Source organism: Accipiter gentilis, chromosome 3 (genome assembly GCF_929443795.1).
Source record: "Accipiter gentilis chromosome 3, bAccGen1.1, whole genome shotgun sequence".
Classification (NCBI taxonomy): domain Eukaryota; kingdom Metazoa; phylum Chordata; class Aves; order Accipitriformes; family Accipitridae; genus Astur; species Astur gentilis.
The window spans coordinates 48,662,519-48,675,582 of NC_064882.1; the positions used below are offsets into that span (position 1 = coordinate 48,662,519).

Below are 13,064 nucleotides of genomic sequence, written 5' to 3' on the forward strand. Positions count from 1 at the left end.
GCTCTGGATGCTGGCTGGATGGGAAGGTGCTGGTCCCTCCCCGGGGCAGAGGGAAGATGCGGAGGTTGCTCACAGAGCATGGGCCAAGCTCCCTCCGACTCACAGCTGCCCGTGAGCCCCTGCTCCCCAGGTGCTTCAGCCAAGGAATGTTCGTGTGGGACCTACCCGACTTGGTCTGCTTCAGGTCCACAACCTTCATGGTGGCACTCATATGATAGGCGGTTTCCAGGAGCTGGCTGGCCTTGCGGTACAGCGTCTGTGTGCGCAGACCTTCTCCCTGCCTGTTCATGAGGAGGGAGAGCTTGGGTACCTGCAGAGGCTTCAGGCTGGCCAGCTGCATCTTCATCTGGGCTCCCTGGGACCGACGGGGAGAAGGTCATTAGGGGCAGGGTGTTTATTTGGGAGGAATTGAGCAGAGAAAATGTGGTGTAAAGGCAGCAAAAAGGAGAGCCCAAATGGAAAAAAGGGACTTAAAACTATACTGAAAACAACCAAAGGGTGGATCTTTCAAGGGTGGGAGCATGGATGCCCACGGACAGCAGTGATGTCCCAAACGCACCAGGACACCAGAGGGAAGCCTTTGGACAACCAGCTGAGCATGTGTAAGACTTGGGGAGCAGGAAACAGGTTGGCACCTCAGTACTTACAGAACCGTAACTCGCCAGTGGCCACATATGTGACTCATTACATTTAAGAACTATCATTAACAGCTTCATAGTTGTGCATAATCATCTGCATAATTATATGTCTGTGAATTAATATTACTGGAATGTTATTCAGTTAATTAGATTACTTGCTGCTTTGCCAATTTCCTCATAGTGCGTTCATTAATCAATCAATGCCTTAATCAGTCTGCATCAGCTGGCATTTGGAGCCCCCAGACTGAAGTGAGGGACCAAGGCTAGGCAGCGATGCCACCAGCACCCCCAGCTCTGCCAGCCGCTCTGGCTCCCAGCTGCCAATGCTGCGCTCGGACCAAGCCCACGGCTCGGCCCCTTCCCCAAAGGAGCCAAATCTCATCGCTAGTGGAGAGCTGGCTGCAAGCTCTGCAGCAGAGCTGTGCTCCTGACCACCACCAGATGTGGTGGACTAAGTGCCCTTCCTCCAGCTCGTCCCACGCGGACCGCATCCCACACAGACCTCCCTGGCCTCTTGGGACATGACTTTGTCCAAGACCACCACCCAAAGGCAGGCACCAAGCCAGCACAAGCCCCCAGCCCAGAGCCTGCTGCTGGAGGAAGGCGAATGCCCCTGAGCAGTGCCGCAGCACTGCAGGACGGCCCTTCCCTCGGGCTGCCATGCTCCCAGGGCAGAGCCCAAGCCTCCCACCGCAGGAACAGGAACGGGCACAGCCATGCCCTGACTGGGGTCTTCGCAGAGCCCCTCTCTGTAAAGCAGAGTCCGACATGCCTTGCCATTCCTGTTTCTTTTCCTGAGGAAACCCACAGCGTGGAGGACAGAGCTGCTCTGCGGTGTTGGAGGGAGCACATCACCACCAGCAGTGCTGGCAGCAGCTGGACCCTCAGGCTGCTCTGCCCAGCGCCGTGCTGTGGCATCCAGCTTCCCCCAGCCCTCCCTCTTCTCCTGCTCAACCTCCCAACATACGGCATGTCCAAGCCGTGGGGTCCAGTGTGCCGGGACCCACTGGGACCTGCTCAGCACTGCAGGCACCCAGGGACCTGCTGTAGGGCAAGGCACCTCCCCACACCTCACCTTGAGCCGGCTGTTCTCGTTCCTGAGGTGCCTGATGCAATGCTGCAGGACATCAATTTGCTGGAGAAGAAGAGGCGAGTCCTTCACCTGGATGGGTCCTGAACCGCCTCCCGTCACCTGGTCAGCACCAACACCTGCAGACAGGCACCAACAGCAGCAGCATCACCAACCGTCACATGTGAGCGCGGGGCAGGACTCCTACAGCAGCACTGGATATGCAGACAGGCTCAGCAAAGGGACAAGTGTCTGCAGCATGGGGGGAAGCAGCATCTGCTTGTGTGCACCCAGGCACCGATGGAGCCATCACAAACATGCGGCACCTACCACGGAGAAGGCCAAGACGCCAGCTCGCCAGGGCAGTACCTCACCCCCTCCATGCCTCCTCAGCAGCCCAGCACCAGGCACTCCCGGTGCCCACTTCCCGAAGGCTCGGGGCTGTGCCACGCTCTGGACACTCCAGGGACCCATCTCTCCGCTGCAGGAGTCACACCACTCTGCACCCATAGCAGTTTCATGCTCACCACTCCCTTCCCGGACTCCTGGTACTGTCCAGGAGTGCACCAGCCACGAGCTCCCCTGCAGCACAGGCTGCTGGGGACCCGAGCTGAGCACTGCCCTTGAGCAAGACCTGCATCCTTCCCCCTGCTCCCAAACCAAGCCTTGTCCCAGGGCCATGCTTGGGTGTCTTGGGACGCTAGTCCCCCCCCGGCATGCACTTCTGGGGGCCAGAGGAGGCGGGGAGCACTGGCATGCTGGGGTGCAGTACCGTACCTCTCTGCTGTTCCTCTGCAGTACAAGGAGAGGAGCCAGAAGAAAGACAAGAAGAAGCAGAATTAAAGCCAAGGATCAAGTCTGAGAGGAGCCATGGCCAGAGGAGCTCTGGTCACCCATGGCTGTGTCCTGTGCTGAGCCCGGTCCCCTGACTCCGGGAGCAGCGACCATCCCAGCCGCCCTGCCAGGGCAGTGGGACTCCACGTGCTGCTGCTGCAGGATCTGGCCAGGGCCGGCGAGCCCCAGCCACATGCGCGGCTGTGAGCAACCCAAGTGGGACACGTGCACCCACGGCATGCCTCCTCCAGAGCTGCCCCACAACAGCCGCCTGTTGCTGTGGGTCCGAAGGCACGGTGATCCATGCTGACCTGCTCCGAGGTGCTCTATCCGAGCCTCCCTGTGCAGGGGCAGAGGAGCAGCTCCCGCCGACTGCCCCTCTGCACCGAGTGTGCACTACACCCCTGAGAGCTGGGGTCCCCTCAGGCTGTGCTCCCTGTGCCCCCAGCTTCCCCCTCTGAAACGCAGCACTCGTGAGCAGGCTGGTGCTGGCACAGTGCTCACAGCGCTGCACACACTGTTCGGAACTGAGAACACTCTGTCAGCGTCCCTGAGAGCCAGAGCTCATGGCTGCAGTGACTCCAGGAGCTGCTGCATCCAGGAGCCAGGCTGCATTCAGGTGTCACCCAACACAGATCAGGTCAAAAGGATCAGGAACCTGGACCCACTGGATCGCTGCCACTCTGGGGCCAGAGGACCAGGCTGCTCCACAGCCACCCTGGTCACAGTCCTAAAGGACACCGGGGCTCTCAGTTTGGAAGACCACACAACGTCCTACAGCCAGAGCTCCTGACAAAGATGCCAAAGACCTGGTCCTGCCACCAGGCATTTTTTGTAGGACATTTCCTCCAGAATGACAAGGAAGGTACTAACATCCCTGCTAGCCAGCACAAGGACCTGCAACCTCAGCAAGCACCCATCCTGCACCATCACCCACCCCTTGCTGCTGGGCTTCACAAGAGCCCAGGAGGCACAGAGAAATCAGGTCTCATTCTCCGAGCCAGCCAGGTCAGAGCAGCAGAGCCTGAACAGCCCATCCGTGCCCTGGAGAGGCACAGCAGCAGAGGCAGCAGCTGCCTGCAGCAGCAAGAATGCGCCAGCAGGCAGGCACCAACCACTGAATCTCCACGGGAGCATCCCCATGGGAGGACAGGCCCACAGGCTAGGCCGGGCAGTACCGGCATTCGCCTGCCCCCAGCTGCCAGAGCAGGGTGCCCTGCCACCAAGGGCCCCCCAGCCCCAGCCAGCTGCAGGGACACCACAAGGCTGGCTCCTTAGAGGTGACACCATTGCCCTGTCTGCCCAAGCATGGAGCTGCCAGATGCTGCTGGGGAGCTGCAGGCTCTCCGCACTCCCTGGTCATCATTACAGCCTGAACACCTCCTGTCTTCTCCCCTGCCAGCCACACCAGAGGCTCTGGCTTGCTGCGGGAGGGCTGGGCGGGCAGAGCAGTGAACTGTCAGAGCACCATTCCCAGTTCGAGCTCCTGCGCTGCCTCCCAGGCAGGCGTCACACAGACACTGCAGGGAATCCTCTGCACAGCTCCCGGACTCTGTGTCAGGAGGACATCCCAGGCTCCCTTTCCAGCCCGCAAATACCCCACAGCAGCTGCAGAAGTGTTCCAGCGCTCTGGGGACGCTGGTTACGCACCTCCAGCAATGCCAGACACGATGGAGGCAACTCCAGAGGCAGGGGCGCCACGCAGGCCCTCGATGGTTCGCTTTGACTGGTTGTTCAAGCGCTGCTTCAGCTCTACCTTCTCTGATTCCAGCTGGTCGATATCTGCCTGAAGAGCATCCATGGTCTCCTCAAACTCCCTGGGAAGAGTGTATAGAGTCACAGCTGTCACTGGACATGCTCCTCCAAAGGAAAGAGGCAAGCAGTCCAGGACTCGAGAGCTCCTGGCTTTGTCACGCATCCTGCTACTGCTGTGCTTCAAGCACAAACCTGCTGATCCAGGAGCTGGAGCTCCACCAGCCTCTACTGCAGATTGCAGTATAACACACAAAGAAAGTATTTGTCCATATTGAACACTTAGCCATTTTGCCCAGCTTGCAAGACAGTCCTCCCTCCACCCTGCAAGCCTGCACCTCCCTGCTTGTCTAAGGCCTTGCTCTCCCAATGGACCTGTGGCAAGAGACGCTTGGAGCACAGAAATGGTAGTAATAACATGCCAGGACAATGGCCCTTCCCACAAAAGCATTTGAACTGGACCTTTCCCAGGACCCTCTGCTAGCCTGTGCTCTGCCGTGCACCGTTAAAAAGTGCTGGCTCCCCTTCACCAACATGTCCCGCCGCTAAGCCACAAACCCTGCCAGCCAGCCAGCCCAAAGGACCACCAGCTGTCCAGTCCTCATCAATAGACCCTCCAACAGCAGCCCCATCTCGCACGCACTTCTCTTTCTTTTTGAGCAGCGTCTGGGTCTCATCCAGCTTCGTCTGTATCTTTTCCACACGGTCATCTGCATCCTTGGATGCACTGTCCAGCTTCTTCTCCAGGAGGCTGAGCCGCACATTTGCTTCACTGAGCTCCTCACCCTGGAGCGGCAGGAAAGAAATCAGAGCGCTCCAGGGCCCTGGGAATGGTGGGCCCTAGGAAAAGTTCCTTGCAGCACTTGGTGGGAGCCTGCCCAGAAATCACAACGCCTATCCGCTCTGCACCTATGCTTGGCACACGCACCCATCACCAACACTTGTCATCCCAGAACATCGTGGGGCAAAGGCCAGGACAGTCTCTGGCAGGGAGTCACCAGCCAGACAGCACCTCCCTGACAACTGGAAGAATATTTCCAGGAGGAGATCTAGTTGGGACTCGGGACCGTCAGCTCCACAGGCAACAAGTCACCTGGAGCACAAATGTGACCACTACAGCAGCAAACACCTCTTCACTGACCAGCCAGGAAGGCATAGATTGACTGAAGAACAGCTTACCTTGATCTTGAGGGACTTTTTCAGTTCTTTGATGACCGTCTCCCTGTCCTCCAGCTTAAGCCCCAGCCCCTCAGCATCGGTGATCTCTGCCCGAATAGCTGCTGCCCGTAGGTCAGCAGGTGGGGTGGGCTGTAACGAAGACCAGAGGAACATGATACAAAATCGATATTTTACGAAGAATTCCACTAATTGCAGATGGGGCCACAGGGCAAGAGGGTGACCATTCCCAGTCTCCCTGAATGTTGCAGGCAACTGCTGCACCTCCTCAGCTCTCTGCCCCCCCATCACACCCAGAAGACCCTCCAGCCAGGGGAAGCAGCAGCATGACTGTGGGAGATTATGGAGCAGCTCAGATGCTCTGGCTCTGCCTGAGGGCCCTGCCACAGCCAAAGCCCACCTTGGTCTGTGGTCTATCTGCATCGTATTCTCCCTCTTGCATAGCCGTGGCCATCTTGTTCATGGTCGCGATGAGGATGCTGCAAGACTGACGCAGACACTCATAGGGGTTGATGCCTTGGGTGCCGTAGATCTGCAAAGGACAGGAAGAAAGTGGCAGGTGCCCCTGGGCTGGGCTCACAGTCACCATTACAGCCCCCTCCTGACTCCCCACAATGTGCCACAGGCCTTGAGCGCCCGCAGTCCCTTTGGTGCAGCTGCAGAGCAAAGCCAGCTGCAGGGAAGGACAGCACAAAGCAGGGGACCACAAAGCCCTCCACATTTTGGGTTTCCCTGGCCGTATTCCCAGGAGTTTGTTCCCAGCCTCCACAAGGCTCTCCCATCTGGAGCTGCTCATGGGCAGGTCTGTAGCACTGGAGTGAGACGGTTCCTAGCTTTACCCTGCTGCAGCAGGGAATGAGGGGCAGACGGGAAGGGAGTTTCCTACCTGCTCGCTTGCTTTGAAGGCCAGATCCTCCAGCTTCACTGCCAGCAGCCCCTCATTCTCCGCCAGAGGAGCAATCATCTGTGCCCCAGCAGCAGCCACCTCCTGCAGCACGGCCACCACCCACGTCAGGTGCTTGCGGCAGTCCAGGAGCGTGTCCGACACCTGGAAGTTGGGCGGAAACAGGATGGTTAGGAAAAGCAGAGACAAACAGGTTGCTTTCCAGCTCGCTTCCCAGGCACAATGGCTCCTGGCTGCACAACACTTGCCTTGCCCTAGTCTGACAGCTATTGAGATTTTAACTTGCTTCTGAAGCATCACTAAGAAGATGGGAAACACCAGGAAAGATAGAAAGAAACTCACAGCTGGAGAAGATTAGGTGAAAAAGTCCATGTCTCTGTCCCGACTAGAAACACGAAGCCCAGAGACACTACCTCCCATCTCAGCTCGCACCATTTTCCTCCATCTGTGCAGCGGGCTGCTGCTCAGCTTAAGCAGGGCACACCAGCATGCTCCCTCCCTGGAGCCACCAAGGACAGCAATGATCTAACAGCGTTTGATGCTAGCCCAGTACAGCCCACAGCTCCCAGTATGTGGCCAAGATGGCCCCATGCGGGGCAGTGCTAGGGTGTCCTGCTCTGCCAGCCAGCTCACCTGCTGCCCGAAGCCCAGTGCTGCAGGGATACCCGGAGCGTCTGTCCCAGGCATGCGGCGCCTGATCTTCTTGCAGAACTGGCGAATATCACTGCACGAGGTCTCCAAGTCCTTGAGGAGGATGGCAAGGTCGGATGCCTCCTGCCCAGCCTAGGGTGTAGAGAAAGGACTTCAGAAAAACTGACATAGGTGAGAGGAACCCAGCACAACCCCGCAGAGCCACCCCAAGCATGTCCTACCTGGAGGAAGGATCGCAGCCGGCACACCTCCACCCCCATGCAGTCCAAGGCACTCTGGGTGAACTGCAGGGCACAAACAGCTACCGTCAGCTTGGGGCAAAGCAGAGACCAGGCAAGAGAGCTGCTCTAGGGCAAACTGGAGCTTTGGTCTTGGGCATTTCAGGGCGGACGCTCTGTACACCACCCTGCCACAACTCCAGGATTTACAGGAGCAGGAAAACAGGCTGAGGCATTCAGTCAACTTTTGTTTTACTCTGTGGGGCACAGGACACCAGTACTTCCCTTAGAAGCTCAGGGCAGTACAACACTCCCACTTAGACACTAGGTTCTCCACACTCTCCTTGCTGCTCTTCTCTTTCTACCCAGACATCCACAGGGCAAATTGCCCCATGTCTTCTTCCCCCTTCCGTGACCTGGGAGCCCTCATCACCTCTGTGCCACCACTGGCAGCAGGAGCTGGGGAAAAGTGACAGCACTGGGGAGAGGGGTAGAAGACGCACTTCAACTCACAAAGTGATCTCAGGGGGGAGCAGAAAGGGCAAAGGCAGAAAACACGCAACAGCGAAAGAGTCAGGTTATTTTTCCCCACTTCACCTTGATGTGGTCGGCCAACTGCATCGTGCAGTCTTCAGCCTGGTCAGCCAGGTGGATGCTGTACAGATGCTAGGTGAGGAGAGAGATCAGCAAGAGATCAGTACCCCTCAAACGTTTCCAGACATGCAAGCAAACAAACCAAGTGGGAAAATGCATGACAAAAAATCCCAAACATTGAGGGTTTGGCCTAATTTTTAATTGGAAGTGAAAACTCTTGCAGTGACCCCCACCAGATTCCCTCTGAATGCTCTGCCCTCCAAAAGAGCTCATGGCTCTTAACTCAAAGGGTCAGCAACCCTGGCCTGCAGCACAGAGGTACAGAAATCTAGGACAGGAGAACGACATCCTTTCTGTCTGTGTTCTCCCAGGGACAGAGAACACAGCCCCCAAGTGACACAATCACAGGCTCATGTCCTGTGTGCTCCAGGGGTGAAAAACATCCAAAGGCAAGTGCTTCCAGCGAGCTTATTCACAGCTTGTCAATGTGCCACATGAACGATGTATCCAAGGACATAATTTCCAGCTGTGGCACACGCTGGTGAGGTTGCACCGGTTCCCCACCCTGCAGGTCAGAAACGCCCCAAGCTTGGCCAAGAGCCTGTCGCTCTCGGCTCCGCAGACCCACCTGGTAGTACTTGATGGCTTTGGTCAGTGGCTCCACATTGACCGTCTCGTCCAGCTGGTCCTTGTGCAGCAGCTCGATCAGGAAGTCCAGCGAGCGCTCGTGGACACTCATCTCAGGGTATAGCATCCCCACCTTCTTGTACACCTCTACGCTGCATTTGTTCAGGGCCCTGGTAAGGGAACGCAGGCACAGTCGGCTTGGCTGGGACAGGTGCATGCTCCAGGGCTTTGCTGCTGGGTGCCAATCTCAGACCACTGGACCCCCCCCCAAGGACTGCCAGCCGGACCCCCAGGAACACTGTAGCTAGAGAGCAGCTAACAAAAGTCAAAACGTCTGCAGAAAACCAGGGTATGAGATAGGCTGCCTGGGTGCTACAGGAAGCCACTGAACAGAAAAAACACTCAGTTCTCTAGGCCAGAACTCAGTGCTGGAGGCAGGAGAAGACTTGCTACCTAGCACCATGTCCTGGTTTCGGCTGGGATAGAGTTAATTGTCTTCCCAGTAGCTGGTATAGTGCTGTGTTTTTGAGTTAGGTATGAGAAGAATGTTGATAACACTGATGTTTTCAGTTATTGCTAAGTAATGTTTAGTCTAAACATTTTCAGCTTTTAAAGCGCAGCCAGCAAGAAGGCTGGAAGGCCACAAGAAGTTGGGAGGAGACACAGTCAGGGCAGCTGACCCAAAATGGCCAAATGGGTATTCCACACCATGTGACGTCATGCTCAGTTTATAAACTGGGGGGAGTTGGGGGGGGGGGAATCACCACTCAGGAACTAACTGGGCATTGGTCGGCGGGTGGTGGGCAATTGCATTGTACATCACTTGTATATTCCAGTCCTTTTATTAGTACTATTGTCATTTTATTAGTGTTTTATCATTATTAGTTTCTCCTTTTCTGTTCAATTAAACTGTTCTTATCTCAAGCCATGAGTTTTACTTTTTTTTTTTTTTCCTGATTCTCTCCCCCATCCCAGTGGGTGGGAGGGAGTGAGCTGTTGCATGGTGCTTAGTTGCTGGCTGGGGTTAAACCACGACACACCAGCAATACACCAGGCGATCTAACGAGTTCATCAGCCATGCTAGTGCAGAAGCAAAGGGATGTCTCAGCGCCCTGTTTCAAACTGAGCCACTTTGCTGGGAGAAAAGCTGAGCACACCTCAAGGTGAGTACTTTCCCTGGCCACAGCCATTTTGGTGCCTGACAGCATTTCCCAGTCTCTGAGGAAAGCCCTGGCTTGGCGGTGCTGTCAGGGCACTGCCCAGCAATGGGATCACACTGATCAAGCGTTCAGGCTGACGCTCGGTGAAACCTTCCCCACAGGAGTAAGCCCTGGGCACTCGTGGAAGAGGGCACTGGGCTGCAAGGGAGAGCCTGCTCTTGGGGACTGAAGCCCAGAGCCAACCCCAAACACAATCAATCTCAGCAAGAGACTGCAATGCATCTCCTGGCAGGATAGATGGAAAAAAATTGGTGCAGCAAGGCTACTTCTGGCCTCAAGACACAGTCACAGCTAAATAATGAGCAACACATGCTAGAGGATTGGATCCCTTCACATGTCAATTTTTGGGAGGAAAACAAGGAAGGAGTTCTATTTACAAGAGAAGTAAATACTCCCATCACAAGGCAATAAACGGGATCCCTCAGCTTTCTTCCAGCCTAGCTGCCAAGATATCTTTAACTCCAGTGGGGACCAGGCCTTGCTGCGATGCTGCAGAACTCCTCCATGCTTCCAGATGGTGCAGCAGGTGGGGATCGAGGGTGAGGAGAAGGGCTGGGTACTCACTGTTCATATTTGTGCAGCGTAGCCTGAAGGAGGCTCAGGGAATAGACCAGCCCAGCAGCAAAGCTCAGCTGCTCTCCCGGTGCGCCCCTGAGGCCGGTGCGCTCTGCACAGTTTTCGTTCAGATCAAACTTCTCCTGAGCCTGTTTGCTGATCAGTTCAGCCTGTTAGGGAAGAGGGCAAACCTTCAGAGTCTTCCTATGCTTCCTCTGATCTGTTGCACTTAGCCACAGACCAGCCAAACACCCCCTGCACACTCCCAAAAAGCAAGCTTTCCTGGGAAAGATTTCTGCAGAAGAGAAGGGCAATAAAGAAGGACAGCAGACCACCAATCCCCTGGCCAGTGCTGCAAGACACCGAGGCTCACAGGCCTGCCCTGCCCGAACTGGCAGGCTCGACCCACCAGTACCACAGCTGGATGCTCCAACCACCGACCTACCACCACCTGTGGGCAGGGACTCCTGCTTCCTCCTCCTCCTCCCTCACAATTTCAAAAGTTCTCCAAGTAAACATTCAAAATCCCAACTTCGGCTGGGACAGAAAGGAAAGATATATTTCCCGCAGAGTCGCGGCACAGCCACTGACTCCTGGTTAGCCCCAGTGGCACAGTGGGTTTGAAGAAGACACTCCAAGCCCCATCAGCCCAGCGCAGGAAACAGCCCCAGCTCAAAGCTTCAAAGGAAGAATTAGCACAAGCTCGTGACGAGGCCTAACTCCCCCAGGCAGGCGGGAGCCGAGGCATCCATCCCACCTTGCAGATGAGCCGAGGGATGAGCAGCAGCACCAGGATGCAGTCATGGTCCCCTCCATGGCGCAGGAAGCTATCGGGCATGAAGGATGTGAGGAGGGAGACGTGCCGGTTGGCCTGCTGCACCTCCATCTGCCGCAGCTCCATCTCGATGGCCTGCAGGAGACACGGGGTCAAGGCAGCCCGCTCAGTCCCCTCCCCAGTCCACTGCGTTCCAGCCCGTTCAGTATTTCACAGAGTTGGAGAGTCTTTCCTGCCAGGACACAGCTAACACCTCACTCCCTGGCTGTCACAGGAAACATTTATCATTAGGACCAACGGGTGCTCTGTGGAGGTGCCCAGGGACTGCTCTGGAGCTCTGCTCTAACACCGGGTACAGGGTACACCATGTATCTGTGCTCACAAGCATTCTTTCTTTCCTGCCAGCATATCACAGTGTGATAAAAACAATGCTTACATTGTCAGCTCTGAGCACACTCTTTCACAGAAAACATCCCTTTTTGCACAGCAGTATTTGAACTTTGACATTTCTCTTAGGAGAGAGAAACATCCTGACAGTTGCCTCAGCCTGTTTCCACAGCTGGCACAAGCACCACAGGCCAATGCCAAGACCTGTGCCCCCAGGCCAGCCCCACTGCATGGGGAATACCCACTCTGAGCCTGGCACCCACATGCTGGTGCCGTGCCTCAGTGCCACTGCTTCAGGAGCCTCGCACACGGGAAGGAATGTACTCTGTTCAGTTCACACGCCTGGTGCACAGCTCTCCTGCTGGCCCTACCTTAGCATGGGCTTTCGTCTCTGCAAATTTAATCTTGAAGTCAAACATCTCGGGAGGAGGCTGCTGCTGCTTCTCAGCAGACGCTTCTTGCTGACTCATGAGTTCTCGGTTCATGTCCTGAGCACAGAAAGAAGCTGCAATTACACATAGAGACAAGCAGTACAGAGGAGATCTGTAATCCCACACCCTCTGCAGTACATAGACACCTCACCTCCCAATGCCCCCTTCCTGGGGGAGGGCAGGGGGGGATCACCGGGGGCTCATTGTGCAACACACACAATGATGGATGAAAGTAAGGAAGAGGAATATAAGTGCTTTCCAAATGCTCGGCTGACCACACAATGTATTGAAGCCAAGGAATCCACACAGACTCATTACCCATCTCCTTTCACTGCCAGCAAAGCCCAGGAGAACCAAGCCCAGTGCTGGAACAACCCCACACTATTCTGACTCATCCAGGACTTGGTTCCCAAGCCTGGAGCACAAGCAGCACAGCACAGTAAAAAGCTGAAGCAGCCATGTGTTCAGAAGTATTTTACAGTGCTGACTTCAGCAGGGGCTCTGCCAGCGAGCCCCATCTGGACACAGGCATAAGGACAGGCAGGGCTGTCAGAGGTCACAAGAAGCACATGTGATCTGGTACTGCTGGAGGTCCCCAGGAAAGCTCAATTAGGAACCTGCTCTCCAGCATCAGCCATCTGTGTTCTGCCGTGCCCATCTCCCACAAGAGCAGGAGGCAGTGTGCCATTCCTGCCCCCAGGGACCACCTCCTCTGGTAATGCTCTTGCCTACATATGCTCAGTCTCCTCGTCACCGAGGTGGGCTCCCAGAGGAACACGGCTCCAGCAGGAACTGCCCCGCTGCCATGCCAGGGGCACCAAAGGGCCGCACCTGAAGGCGTGCAGTCAGCTTTCTGTATTTTTTGATGGTCTGCTGGTAGTCGGCCACGGTCTCCTGCGCAGCCTCCACACGCTTCTCTGCCTCGCGGACCCGCGCCGACGCCATATCCAGCTGCTCCCGTAACTCCAGTTCTGTCTCCCGGGCATTTTCCTGCAGCTCGTCATTCATCTCATTCATGGCTTCCTGGCAAGGAGGAGGCAGCATGGGATGCGGTTACACCACAGCCTAGCAAGCGACAGCATTTGGGCATTTTTGGAGCAGGGCAGAGGGGCACCCCAGGGTGTAAGGGGCATATTCTGCAGAGCAGAAGGGTGCACTGTTGGGAAGCAGCACCAAGCGTAATTCCTGCAAAGAGGTTTCCCAGTCCCCTCTGGCACCGCTGCCAGGCAGTTC

General features: G+C 56.2%; 1 protein-coding gene across 11 annotated transcripts in view; it reads right to left on the reverse strand.

The window, feature by feature from the left end:
* Positions 1-13,064, reverse strand: part of DCTN1 (dynactin subunit 1) — an 85,090-nt gene that overhangs the window by 1,840 nt on the left and 70,186 nt on the right. For 8 of the 11 annotated variants that reach the window (XM_049831381.1, XM_049831365.1, XM_049831346.1 and 5 more), the window contains 16 exons: positions 12,663-12,854; positions 11,772-11,888; positions 10,996-11,148; positions 10,248-10,408; positions 8,465-8,633; positions 7,840-7,908; positions 7,246-7,308; positions 7,007-7,156; positions 6,356-6,517; positions 5,870-6,001; positions 5,473-5,601; positions 4,937-5,079; positions 4,192-4,358; positions 2,485-2,499; positions 1,714-1,847; positions 166-355 (listed from right to left, as the gene is read on the reverse strand). In XM_049831381.1, coding sequence (XP_049687338.1) covers positions 166-355; positions 1,714-1,847; positions 2,485-2,499; positions 4,192-4,358; positions 4,937-5,079; positions 5,473-5,601; positions 5,870-6,001; positions 6,356-6,517; positions 7,007-7,156; positions 7,246-7,308; positions 7,840-7,908; positions 8,465-8,633; positions 10,248-10,408; positions 10,996-11,148; positions 11,772-11,888; positions 12,663-12,854 — 2,146 coding nt within the window. The remainder of the gene's footprint in view (positions 1-165; positions 356-1,713; positions 1,848-2,484; positions 2,500-4,191; positions 4,359-4,936; positions 5,080-5,472; positions 5,602-5,869; positions 6,002-6,355; positions 6,518-7,006; positions 7,157-7,245; positions 7,309-7,839; positions 7,909-8,464; positions 8,634-10,247; positions 10,409-10,995; positions 11,149-11,771; positions 11,889-12,662; positions 12,855-13,064) is intronic. The other 3 variants (XM_049831330.1, XM_049831399.1, XM_049831407.1) reach the window with 1 other exon arrangement.